The 14298-nt window shown below is 42.8% G+C and overlaps 1 protein-coding gene across 1 annotated transcript in view; it reads left to right on the forward strand.

The window, feature by feature from the left end:
- Positions 1 to 2132: 2132 nt before the first annotated feature.
- Positions 2133 to 14298, forward strand: part of GLDN (gliomedin) — a 67474-nt gene continuing 55308 nt past the window's right edge. The window contains exon 1 of the mRNA XM_079129941.1: positions 2133 to 2733. Within this exon, the coding sequence (XP_078986067.1) occupies positions 2371 to 2733 (363 nt within the window). The 5' untranslated portion in view covers positions 2133 to 2370. The remainder of the gene's footprint in view (positions 2734 to 14298) is intronic.

Here is a 14298-nt window from a genome sequence, read left to right on the forward strand (position 1 = left end):
TGTCTAAAGAAGCCTGGTTGGTTCTGAGTGAGCCTTACGTCCACTCTGTCTACTAGTTCTGGGCCCTGAACTGGCAGAAGGGGACATATTTCAGGATACCACTCACTTTCCCAACCACTGGAAAGCTAGCCTTACAAGGAAGGTGGGGGCTGGTTCTGTGGCATAGAACAGTTCAGTTCTTAAGTTTTAACTACTACCATATAAGCACTGTTCTACAAAGAAATGTCTTTCTTACAAGCTTTTCATTCATTCATTCAACAGGTAATTATCAAACATCCATCTTGAGCCAGGGACTGTGCTACGTGATGGGCACCACAGGGTCAAATAAGATGTGTCACCTAACCTCAGGAGACTTAGGTTTTGTTGTTGATGGTAGGTATTGGTGACAGATGGGCAACAGTAATGTTAATAAATGTTAGGGTAAAGAGAAGCTCAGAGGCACCATTGTGTTTCAACCCTCACACTGCCTGCCTCGTTCACTCCTGCATCTCGGATGCCCATCACAGTGCCCAACACAGTGAGCACTCAGCAAGTATTTACTGAATTAAAGGAAGAACTTACTGATGCTGAGTCCCAACTCTGCCTCTAAGTGGTGGCTTTCTGCCATCTGCCCTAATGGTGACATGGATCAGAAAAGAGACAATACCCAACAATTCTTCAATTAGGTTCCAGCATGTTAAGTTGGGAGGAACCGAACAACGTTGTCTACATTGCTGCCTTCCCCACCAAGTCATCGTGTCTCCTTATCAAGGAACTTTGCTAATTCTCCCAGATCCTGGATACTCTTTAGAAGACTGTTCTTAGAGAATACTCAAGTTGATTAATGTTCTTATTAAAATTTGGGAATCCAGACCCTGACCCAAGAGTTCTGGTCAAGGTGTAACTTCAACGTCCTGGTTCTTGCTGGGAAGCTCTACTTTGACTTGCCCTGGAGAGGAAGCAAGAAATCTAATGTCACCCAGGTTTTCTCTCCTGTGCCACAAAGCCTCCCTGCAGGAAATGGTGTGCAAATCTTTGAGGGGTAGATGGTTACAGAGCTCCACTGTTAAGTCAAAAGATGTTTGCCCCCCACCCGATCATCCTGCTATTCTCCCTCCTGCACTGTGCCCCCCCTTGCTAGATGTCCATTTTCCCTGACTGTGCCAAGTGCCTTGATGGCCAGCAGCCACCTTCTTCTTGGGTTATCTACTGTGAAAATAGTAAGCTCAGCATCTGGTTGGCTCTTCACATATGACCAGGGCTTCCTGCAGGCCCTGGGATCCCAGGAAAGCATTGTGATTCTGGAAGAAGCTAAGAAAATTTGTGAGTGAATAGGTCCTTTGAGGAGGCTCAGAAATGACTCTGAGGGACAGTAGCCTTTGAGGCAGGGCCAGTAACTGAGTTGACAAGAAAGTGAAGGTGTCCCACCCGAAAGGGTAAGACGCACAACCACAAGGCTAAGTAAGGTTCCAACCTGAACCAGGCTCTCCAGTCCTTCAGTCAGAAAGAACTTCAGTATACTCTTGGGACCTGCTCAAACCACCCCATCCCCTACCCTCCATTCCCCATGGTTATGGCAGAGTGGCTTTAGAAATGGGTCTCCTGATCCTTTAGTTTTTTTCCTCATGACTCTGTTGCCTCCCAGGTATGTTCTCATGGGAGACTTCTAGTCTTGTCGAATCTTGGAAATCGCCCTCTGGGATGAGTCCTGCTTGCCAGGCAGGCCTGGGCTTCCTGGTTCTGACAGTGGTCTTTTTAACCCTCTAATATCAACTGTCTCCCTGTCCTTAATCATGCCCTTTCTGGGAAAGATCTCTTAGGATATTCAGTGGTTACACGAGGCCCCATGTCCTTGGGGAGGGGTGACAGGCAGCCTGGTGCTGGGCCCAGCAGTAAACCTCCCAGGGACAGTGGGCTTCTGCCTTGGCATCTGGGCATGCTGATTCTTTCATCCAAAGAAGGCAGTGTAGGGGGAACTGGATGGAATCTAGAGACTTCTCAGGCCATAAGAATTCCTGTCTTCCCCCTCAGTCTGACCCTCACTCTGCCTGTCTGGGTCATGACAATGCCCACTGGTGAGACGCGGAAAAAAGAGGGAGAGTCCAGTGTGCCGGTTTGCTCGGCGGGCCCGGCTCTGGGAATGCGAGCCTTGCCCGCCCCTCCTCCGCGGGCTGTCTCCACTAGCTTTTCACCCCCTCGTTGCCTGCCTGTCCCTTCGGGCAGCTCCGGCGCCACCTCTACAGTCCCCAGCCCTCCTCGCCAACCCGGCCGAAGAGCGGCGTGACTCAACGGCGCTGCCACCAGCCCACGGCTCGCCTGAGGCGCAGGGTATAAAGACTGCCCTGCGGGAGAGAACCCAACCCTGCCCTGCCTAGCCGGAGGCGCATAGACATGGCCCCAGGCGCGGCGCAAAGCCACCGAGCGGCCGGCTGGGGGCTGCGCGGCGCCCTGGCAGCGGTGGCGTTGCTCTCGGTGCTCAATGCGGCAGGAACCGTGTTCGCGCTGTGCCAGTGGCGCGCGCTGAGCGCTACGCTGCGGGAGCTGGAGGCGCAGCGCGGCCGGGAGCAGCGCGAGGACGGTGCCCTGCGTGCCTTCCTGGCGGAGTTGAGCCGCGCACCGCGCAGTGCGGCAGCGCCACCCCCGGACCCAGCGAGCGCGGCGCGCAACAAGCGCAGCCACCGTGGGGAGCCAGCGCAGCACATCCGCACAGAGAGCCAGGACATGCTGATGATGATGACTTACTCCATGGTGCCGGTAGGCGGGGGCTAGGCTCCGGGTGGCGCCCCCGCTGGGCAGTACCTAAGGAGGTGTCGGGAAAAGGGTCAGGAGGCCGAAGTGCTGCGGGGAGGACCTTGGGTGTGAGTGTGGACCTTGGACCAAGGGAAGTCACCTTGGCAAGCACCTTAACCCTTTTGGAGTCAGTTTCGTTATCTGTTGGGGGAGGGGTGACCGGGCAAGTCTCCCCCCCCCCCCCCCATCATGTGGGTTTGCAAGTGAATGAGAGGCATAGGCAGTATTTTTAAGTTTCCTTTCCTTTCTAACTTCTGACAGTTTTTGCCTCCTGGTGTAAACGAAGCCACAGAGGCCTCAGGGCTCTGCCTGTGCCACTCGCCTGTGTCAGGAACTCTGAAAAAAAATGGAGGCGACTTCTGAAATTGCTCAGGCATCTTTAATAAAGGGCTTCGTCCCTTTGCACAGTCTATTGGTCCAGCTTTTCACTTGGCCCCACGAAATTGTCAACCTAATTGTCTCCGTTTAAGTAAAAGCCAGCCCTGCTTTTACTGCTCCCTTGGGACCTAGATGCTGAGAAAGTTGTTCCTGGGTCTCAAGCTGTTCCAAATGGAAGAAATCAATACGGAGCAATATTTCTTAAAAAGCATTGTCAATGTTGAGGTTCTTAATATGGGACCTGAGGATTGCCCTTCATATGAGCTCCAGGGAGTCTATGGAACTCCAGAAACTTGCTAGTGTGTGTGATGGTACATTTACAGGTGCATCTGAGGCAGGGTCCATTGCTTTTCATTAGGTTTTCAAAGAGGCCTCTCTCTCTCTCTCTCCCCCCACCCCTCTCTCTCTCTTTCTCTCTGCACACCTCCCCCAAGATTTAAGACACACGAGAAAGTCCTTAAAACAAAACCCCCAAATCATTTTTCTAGCTTTAAGTTTCTTTGCTTTTGCTAATTTCAGTGATTCGCTTTTGCTAATTTCAATAATTCTTTAACAAATATATTTAGATCATATTGCAGTTCCCCATTCCACCTCATTATCCATTAGAATAGCTATGATCTTATTTCACTCTATAATTAGAAAGATTTCAGTTGTCACTTCAAGTAAGCTATACTTCAAAATTCTAGGTATTTGAAAAGAAATCCACTAAAGCATCTGTTATCCTACAAGCTGCTAAATATCTTACATGAGCTTGACTGCTTTTAAAACTACAAGTACTACACAATTCAAATAGATCTTTTGAGAGAGATCAAATTTTCCATTCCTGGCTTCATTTTTTTTTTTTTTTTAACTCATCATTTAAAAATCTGAGCCTAAGCAAAAATTTCAAAAAAGACAACTGTAAAATGAAGAAGACTCCTTAGGGGAATTTACTTTTCCTCTACTTGGCTCTTGACCCTGCATTTTAGGAGTTTTTTAAAACCTTCAAAGAGAGATGCATTTGAGCATCAACATTTTTTAAATTTTTAATCCTGCTTTTAAGGTGAAGATTTGGTTAATCAAATTGCCACCAGCTCAATCACTAACACAAGAAAATGGAGAGACTCATTTCATTGTCAACCTGAAAGGTAGATCTAGTTCTAGGTGATCTAGCCAGGGCCACCACCAACTCTTACAGGGCAGAGGGCAGAAACATTGCAATTCTCAAGCTGGGAAGCACTTGTAGATCATCACCAGCTCATTCCTTACCTGCAGCTTGTGTGTTTTGATCCTTTTCAGTCACTGAGGGACTTGCCCAGAGGCCAGGAGAAGGCAACTGTCATCCTCTGGCTGTCCCCCTGAGGGTAGTTCTAGGTCAGTGGCTTAGGAATCACCTGGAAGCTCATTAAAATGCAGATTCCAGGACTCTACTCTGAGACCTATAGAATCATCATCTCCAGAATCAGCCTTCTTAGGAAGTCCCCTGCCTCCACTCCTCACCACTCTTCCTCTCAGTAAGTCTGATACAGGTGGTCCAGGCAACACAATTTAAGAAACACTGCAGCAGTACCTCCGTGCACACGAATATCTTTGGGCTCTTGCATTTTTAAAATGCAGAGTCTGCATTCCAAAGATCTAAAGTGGGGGCCTAAAATATAAAAAATAAAGTGGGGCCTAAAATTCTACTTTATGAACAAGGTCCTACTGATACTAATGCTGCTGGTCTGAAGACCTCACTTTGAGTAGCAGGTCCAAGAGCACTGATTGCACATTGGAATCATCTGGGAAGCCTGAAAAGCTACTGATGCCTGAATGCCACCCCTAGATATTCAGAATGAATTGGTTTGGGGTGTAGCCTGGGGACAGGGCATATGATGGCCAGCAGGCAGAAGCATGGCCTGATTTCCTAAGGACACTGGGCTGGTTAGGCTGTGTGCTTTCACTGCCCTAAAGGCCTTTGCTTAAGCAGAGGCATCAGTTTTATTAACTGAGAAGTCCTTTACTTTGTTATAGCAGTATTCTCACCATTCATCTTTTCGAATTTGCTCATCTTTACTATCTACTTTTCTCAGAACATAGAATTATTCATATGGGAACAATTTTTTAAAAAACCATCATTGGGCACCTCTAGTATAAAAGCTGTTAAGAGAAGGATCTAGAATATATCATGGAGGTAGGTATGCACATTTCTCGTGGTTAAAGTCTAAAACTTCCCCTAGCCTTGTTATAGGGCACCAGAACTTGAATGAGAGTGAGACCCAAGGTCCTCACCCTGAGGTCCTATGTCCTTAAAGATCCTTAGATCAAAGAAATAATCTCTGTGCAGACTAATATCAACATTGTGAAAATCCTTCCAAAATGGTTTGTTTATCCAAGTTGAGCCTCCTCAAGCTGACTGACACTTCATGTTTTTTGTGCTTTTGGCTGAAAGTACATCCCTCAGCATGGTAATTCTGATCAGCACATTCTGACCAGAAGCTGGTTGGCAGCTGTAAATGACTTTTTTAAAAGGCAAGATAATTAATTTTTACTGAACTACAGTTGATTTGGTACAGCCAAGCATATTAAGACTTTAAAAAGCAAGTGGGTACATTGGAGGAACAATATTAAAAGAGGCAGTGGGTAGGACCTGGAAAGCACTGAGCCAGGTCAGAAATGGGATCTAGGATCTAGTGAGGGGTGAGAAGGAGATAAGATTCAGCCCATCTGTAGGACATGCTGCTTCTCTTGAATCACTTTCTCCCAAATCTTGACATTTTTTTCCAGCTTTTCTTCCCAGCAGCTACTATCTTTCATCCCCTTCTTCCTATTGCACCTTCACTGGTACTCTGGTAGTTTTATCACCCTATCTTTCTTGCTCCAAATCTAGAACATCCAGAAAGTGTTTGATAAAAATCAAATGAAGCAAATATAGAAGATAAATGAGATTGATAAATGTGTAGGTGCAATAATCACTGCCCTGGGGGATCATTTATTTCTACAGGACATGGTTCAAAATGCTAAGCACCTAACAAGAAAGGCAATCTTACTATTTTAAAGTAGCAGTTACAAATTCATTTGATTTGTTCAAAGAAGGCAAATATGACTCAACATCTATCAGACACTAAAAGGGTATTTGAAGAAATTTAACACTTATGCTAGATTTTTAAAATATGCAGTATAATGGGAACATGGATAAAATACAATTTATATCTCATTCCCCAAACCTGCTTTGCACTTAACAGAGAAACTCTGGAGATGGTCCTAGTTGTCAGTATGAAGACAGGGATGCCCACTGTCACTATTAGTATCTCAAATTGTCCTAGAAGGATTAGCCAGTGGAAATAGGCAAGGAAAAGTGGTCTAAAAATGTTGGGAAGTGAAAATCTGACCAGAGAGAATGTCATGATAAGCTATTTCATACAAAAACAGAATTCAGTGGGAAGTAGTGTATAAAAATAGTACAATGAAATTAATAGACTTCTTATACAAAGATATAACAGAAGAAAAGATGTGCAAAACTTGCATATGCTTCTATGTCATTATCTTTGGTATTAAGAAATGGCTGGGGGGAAAGGGAAAAAGGGCTGGGGGATGGCTCTGGAAGATCACAAAAGATTTGAATAATGGAAAGAAACATCTTTTGTAATAGGAAGTTTAGCATCATATTAATTCTCCTTGTTAATTTATCAATCTAATGTTATTCCAACATAAAAATACCAACAGGCTGTCCATCCAGCCCCACTCCCCAGGACCAGACAAGCTGATTCTGAAGGGCACATGGAAAAATAAAGTCATCAAGCATGCATTGCAAGGAAATGTTTGTAAAAGAAGAGGAATGAGGAGGACTGGTTACCAGTTGTGAAAATATAATTAAACCTGATTAATTAAAACAGTGTGAGAAATGAATAGACAGACCAATGGGGGAAAAAACAGAAAGTTCTTAAGTACTCCTAAGTACATATGTTAATTTAGTACTTGACAAAGACAGCACCTGGCATCAATGGGGAAGGATGGAGTTAAGAAGTGGTATTGAGACCATAGGCAAGCCCTCTGGGAAAAACAAAGGTTGGAAAAGCATGGTTTTGTTTTCACAGTGTACATCACAACAAGCTCTAAATGTTTTAAAAATTAAACTAAAATTACCTAAAGAAAACATGAACAAGTCAATTTTGATCTTGAATTACAACACTGTTCATTCAAACTGTAATTCAAAAGCCAGACACAAACCATGAAGAAATAAATTTGACTATATTTTAAAAACACATGAAATCCCAACAAAACTTTTACATGACAAACAACAACAAAAATACCACCAAGGCAATAGTTAAATGACAAACTAGAAACATTTCATAACTACATAATCTTCCTAATATGTAGCTCTCCTAAAGGTTGATACAATAAAAACCAAAAATTTAATATGAAAATCAACAGCAGAAATATGAACCAAATATGAAAATGAAATACACATTTCCTAGGAAAAGAAATACAAATATCTCGCTAACACGTGGAAAAGTATTTTTCTTAATTTAAAAATACAAATCACAACTACCCTGAAATATAATTTTCACTTGTTGCAATGACAAAACTACAAAGGTTTTTCAATAGACTCTGTTGAGGAAGCTGAAGGGAGACAGACATGCTTTTGCACTGATGTTTGGTGTGCAGAATGGTACAACCCATATGGAAGGCAATTTGGCAAAATCTAAAAAAATTGCAGATGCCTTTATCCTTTGACCCAGCAATCTCACTCATGAGAATTTATCCTGCACAATTGCCTTTACCACCTATGAATGTTGTGTGTACATTGTCATTAATTGCGGAATATCTGTGAAAGCAAGAGACTATATATAAATGACCATGGTCATCAACCCACTACTAAGTAAATGTAAAATGAGAATGAGGAAATTTTCTGTGCACCACTTAGAACAATCCCCAGGATATATTCTAAGTGAAGAAATCAAGGCAAAGAAAAATATATTTGCATTATCTTGTGTAAGCAAGAAGGAGAAAAATAAATGAAAAAAACTAATGAAAGTGCTTACTTATGGAGGGTGGGAATGAGCCTTTCACTGTATAACTTTTTGTATTGTTTTTGACTTTTGAACCATGTGACTATGCTACTCTTCTTAATAAGAGTCGAAAAAGGCCCATAAGTGCCAGGTTACATAGCAGCTGCTACTAGGCATGATAGGGACTGTACCAATCTCGGTTTTGTCTTTGTCCTTTTCTGTTGCTATAACAAAATACTAGGTGCTTTGTGATTTATAAAGAATAAAAGTTTATTTGGCTCATGGTTCTGCAGGCTGTGAGGTCCCAGAGCATGACACCAGCATCTGGTAAGAGTCCTATTACTGCATGATAGCATGGCAGAAACATAGTGAAACAGAGCTAGCTTGTTAGTTCAGATCTCTCTTCTAGACTCTTCTTGTAAAGCCACTAATGCCATCGTGGGGATCCCACCCTCATGATCCCATCTAATCCTAATTATCTCCCAAAGGCCTTTCCTCCAAATACTGTCAACCTGTGAATTTTAGGATTCGATTTCCAAGCTGCAAACCTTCAGAGGATGCATTCAAACCAGAGCAGGTTCATATGATCTGTCTAAAGAGGAAGTGCTCACTGATCTGTCTAAAGAGGAAGTGCTCCGGTTGCTACGCAAGAACCAGAGCCGCATGTGCCTGATCATGATATTTTTGTCAAGATAAGTAAAAAACAAAACAAAACAAAAAACCTCTGACTTTTCATGTAAGATCTCTCAACTTTCAAATATTGACAGCAATGCAAAGGAAAAAAATTTTTTAATTGGCTGACACTGAGTTGGTTGAACAACATTCACATTGTTAGAGGCCCTGTTAAGACGTGCAGTCATGAGTTTGCAGCAGTCTCATCTCATAATCATGAGTTTTGAACAAAACTGGCTTTATTTAGCTTGACCACAACCATGTTATTTACCAGTTGGAATCTGTAAAGTTAGTGGTAACTGTGTCACTGTTACGATTGTTATTACTGATTGAGGTAGAAATGATACTTTTGCAATTGTGGTTTGGGTTTGATTTTGTTTCATTTTCGGCTTTAAAAATCAGTTCCAGTCTTGCGGGGGTAGCTCAGTTGGTAGAGTGCTTGCCTTGCAAGCCCAAGGCCCTGGGTTCAATCCCCAACACGGCAAAAAAAAAAAAAAAAAAAAATCAATTCCACTGTTAGTGGAGATTTCCTGTACCTGTAGTGTATCAAAATCACGTGCTCCCAATTCCAAGGGTAGTTCCCAAGGAAAAGATTCACAAACATAGGTTTGTCATGATGACTGCTATATAGTACACTTGTGTGAATCTACAAATTCTATTGTTCATGGGCAGTGGGGGGATCACACTACCTCTGGTCATGGATCCTACTTGCTTGGGTGCTCTATATACCTAAATTAGCTGTGCCAAGGTTCATCTCTCTTTCCCACCTCCTTGGACTACATTACTGCCAAATGGTATGAAAGTTGAAGATTTAGACCAGGGATCAGAAAACTGTGGTCTATAGGCCAAATCCAGCTCAAGTCTTCTTTTTGTACAGTGCATGAAGTAAGAATGATTTATACATTTAAAAATGGCTTGGAGGGATCAAAAGAATAAAAATGTTTCATGCCATATGAACTGTACGTGAAATTCAAATCTTATGTTCTCCCATATTAGGCCTCTAATTTCTCATCTGGGCCCTCTTCATAACCATAAAGTTTTATTGGGATACAACCACACTCATTTGCTAATTTACTCTCTGTAGCTGCTCCTACATAACAGGTGCAGGATTGAATAGGTCCAACAGTGACCACGTGGCCCACGGAGTTTAAAACATCTTCTGTCTGATCCTTTAGAGAAAGGTATAGACTGTGGTCCCCAGGAGCAGTCCTAGGGTTGATCCTCTAGAAAGCTCAAACTATTAAATCAAGGTTGTTCAGCTTTGGTTAAATCTGAACCAAAGATCTCCCCCAAAGAGACTGCAAGTAAGATACCCAATATCTCTGGAAGGAGGCTGCAAAGCTGAGCCATACTACTAGCTTCCCAGTCAAGAGCAGTCAATTTTGGGGCAGCTTTTAACCACCCATTAACCCCAAATCTAGACCTGTTTCAAACTGTATCTGTTCTCTTCAATTGAAGGAGAGAGCTTGTACCCCTTTAGTCCTACAGTATGAAGAGGGCCCAGATGAGAAATTAGAGGCCTAATATGAAAGAACATAAAAGAAAGGGCATCCAAAGCCACAAAACCACACACAGAGCCTGGGACTTGAGTTTCCATGGCCTTCCTCAAAGCAGCATGTACACATGGACCTGGGATGCCAAGGCAGTATACTCTGAGAATGCACGACCCTGTGCAGTTGGTTTGTATGTCAGAAGCCATCTCTAGGTATCAGTCAATGGTGGGGAAGAATTTAAAGCTATGTCTCTGCTAAGTTTGCGCCCACTGGTCTTGGTACCCATAAACTCTTGTCTCGGTTAATGATGGCACACAGAGGAAGACAGGAGAGAGCTGGCCCTTTAGCTCCATCCTTCAGACACTTTCTTCATCAGTACATGCTTCACACGTACACAAACAAAACATTTCATGTAGATATAATCAGTCTTCCAAATTAGTGGACTCTTCATCTGCAGATTGAACTAACCACAGATGGAAAAAGTTTTGGGTTTTTTTTTTAAATTGCATCTGGGGGGCTGGGGTTGTGGCTCAGTGGTAGAGCACTTGCCTAGCATGTGTGAGGCACTGGGTTCAATCCTCAGCACCACATAAAATAAACAAATAAAAGTCTAAAAAAATTGCATCTGTGCTCAAAGTGTGTAGACTATTATCATTATTTCTTAAACAATGTAACATTATTTAGATAGCATTTATATTATATTAGGTATTACAAGAAATGATTTCAAGTATACAGGGAAAGGTGATAGTCTATATACAAATGCTATGCCATTTTACATAAGGGACTTGAGCATCTGTAGATTTGGGTTTGGGGGGTGGGTCCTGAAACCGATTCTTGTTGGAGACTGAGGGATGACTTGTATGATTGTCCTGATTCTCTAAGGACATATGTAAGAAACAAGTGGGTCAAGACGGCATCTGGAACCAAGGCAGGAGGGCGGCCACGTCAATGGCATGAAACCATTTGAACCTGTCCCAGATCCTAGAGCCATCAAAAAGCCCCTGGTCTCAGTTAAATGTGGTGGCTGCACCTATAAACCTAGTGACTAGGGCGACTGAGGCAGGAGGATCACAAGTTCAAGGCCAACCTCAGCAACTTAAAATAAAAAATAAAAAGGTCTGGGGCTTTCACTCATAGTAGAGCACCCAGGGTTTAATTCCCAGTACAAAAAAAAAAAAAAAAAAAAAAAAAAAAAAAAAAGCCTCCAGTCTCTTGCTAGCCAAGGTAGCAGAGGTGAAGTCAGAAGGAACAAGCCTGCTGAGCCCTTAAGGCCTGAACAAGATGGGGCCTCTGCGGCCTGCTGAATTTTCTGTTCTCATCTTCATCCTCACTGTTTCCCTGCCTTTTACTGCACTGTCACTGGATTTTTGCTTTGGAACCCAAAGCCACATGACCCCTAGAAAGTGCCTCTCTGCTCTAGGGAGACAGCAGAACCCTGTAGGCCCCATCATTGAGTGGCACTGAGTACTAATCTACAGGCTGAGGAAACCTTGGGTGAAGGGCCCTTTCTGGGGAGTACCAAAACACCTTCTCAGATCACGGGTCCTCCCGATGCCCTTGTCCCGGGATCTTTCTGTGGCAGGCCCAACCTTCTCTACACCTAGCTCTGCTGTACCTTGGGCCCTTGTGTGCCTGCCCTGAACTGGAACACCCTGGCATCTGTTCTTCACTATAAGTTCCCAGTCAAATTTGCTCCATGGTTTTTGTCTGCAGTATGTGGTGGTGAGCACTGTGGACTGGGAACCAGATAGATTCCCATCCTAGTCCCACAGGTTGGTAGTTGGGGGACCTTAGACAGTCTTTTAATTTCTCCCAGCCTCCGTTTCCTCATCAGTAAGACTGAGATAATAATATCTACCTCATAGGGTTGTGAGGAGGTTTAAAGATAATACACGTAAAGTACAGTAGACCACAGGTTCTCAATAAGTGTTCGTTGTTGCTGTTATTAAAATTAGGCACTATGTATGATTAGATGAATGGTGTGAATCTACATCGTGTTCAACCATAGAAATGAAAGGTTGTACCCCATTTGTGTACAACGAATCATAATGTAGTCTGTAAAAATAAAAATAAATATATACATGTGCATATTATATATATATATTGTGTGTGTATATATATATATATATATATATATATATAATACAAAAAAAATTAGGCACTATCAGGGATGATTAGGTTTCAGCATGTGAATTTTGAGGCCACAAAAAACATTCGGCCCAGAGCAATCGCTATGATTTGTTAGTCCTTCTTGCCCCTGCTCTCGCGTCTTGTATCTGTGTTTACTGTTTCCAGTTCCTTTGGGGTGCCAGGTCGTCTGTTCATCTCCACTTTTATCACTGCTGATTTGGGGTAATGTCTGAGCTCACGAAGGATTGGTATCACACCAACCTAAATCATCTCGTCAATGATGACGAGACAGAGAGACTCTTGATATGGTAGCAGGGCTTCTTCAGTGGTTCAGGATTTTGAACCACCGCCTGTCCACTGCTGATGACGAGGAGTGACACCACTAAAAGGGAGTGATCTTCACCCCTTCCCGACTGGCTTAGCTGTTGTTAACTTCCAGTGATTCCTGTTGGTGGCATTCCTGAAAAAAAAAAAAAAAATGTTTTTGTATGTATGCTTTCATTTGGAAAATTGAGCAAATATAAGTGAAAAGCAAAGCAAAACAACTTCCAAGAAAGTAGAACAACTTAATTCTTAGGGGGTCTGTGTTCTCCAGGTTGCAGTTACCTTCGAGGGAACTATCAGAACAATACTCAATTTGATTATTTTTTTAAAAAAGCTATGTGATTAAAAAAAAGACATTCATTTTTTTTTTTTTCTCTCTCTCTCCACATTCCTCAAACTCTGCCCCTCCCCACCACCACCACCAAAGAAATCCTTGGCCAAATCTAGTTGACATTCAAGCTTAATTTGCATGCATTTTATCTACAGACTAAAGGTCATGTTGTATGAAACAAGCTGAAGCTTTTAGGTTGCGATTCAGCTCTAAAAGGAGCACTTTTCAGCCCATCAGTTGCTTTTATGTAGATCTTTGAGTTTTAACAGCTCTATGTTTTAAATAGATATAATTTGCTTCTAGTTAACTAAAGTTCAAGACTGAATTTTCTTTACTGAAAGGTAGAGTTAAAGCAACAATGCCAACTAAAGATCATTCAAAATGCAATTTGTGGAGTTTGTTCTTAATGCAATAATAGAGTAACCCCTTCATCTGCTACTCAGAAAAAGTATATCTTGTGCTTAACAAAATGCTGGGAACTTTGGGGGCTCTGCTTGAAATAGGTATAAAAATTGTGAAGTGCTAGAAATGAGTTGTGGATAACTGTACCCTAGCTACAATGTTGAGCTGGTGACCACAAAGTAATTCTCTGTTTTTTTAAATTAACTCAGCAGGTGAGTGTTGAAATCAGGAATCCTTTTCATTAGAAGATAGAAAATGGGGCTAGACTGTGACTCAGTGATAAAGCACATGCTTAGCATTTGTGAGGTCCTGGGTTTGATCCCCAGCACCACAAAACCAAAAAACAAAACAAGGATAGAAAATGCCATCTCTCCCGAAAGGCAACCCTTGAAGAGGTTGGTATCAAATTCTCTGAACAGGAAGACATTTGGGGGGAAAATCCTTTATAGTGTATTAAGTGATGTGTCAAGAAGAAAGAAAATCAATATTCTCTCAGGAGATGGAGGTGGGTTTCAAGGAAGAGACTGAATTTGAATGGGCAATGTTGAGATTGGGCGAGGAGGGTGGATCCTTCCCAGTGCAGTTAAAACTTGAGATCTGTAGGGACTGGGATTAAAATGGTGCAAGTCAGGAAGAAAATGTCTTCTTAAGCTGGAGAGTCTGGACTGGGGAGAGGGAACTAAGTTGAGAATGAACCTGGTGAGCTATCGGGAGCCCACTGACCCTGTCACAGGGAAGTTGTAAAGAATGTGGTTTCTAAGAGGACAGACCTGATGGTTGGGGAAGATTGAAGGCAAGGGGAAAGTTAGGAAGTAATTTCATTAATTCA

Source organism: Sciurus vulgaris (assembly GCF_902686455.1).
Source record: "Sciurus vulgaris genome assembly, chromosome: 2".
NCBI classification, from domain to species: domain Eukaryota; kingdom Metazoa; phylum Chordata; class Mammalia; order Rodentia; family Sciuridae; genus Sciurus; species Sciurus vulgaris.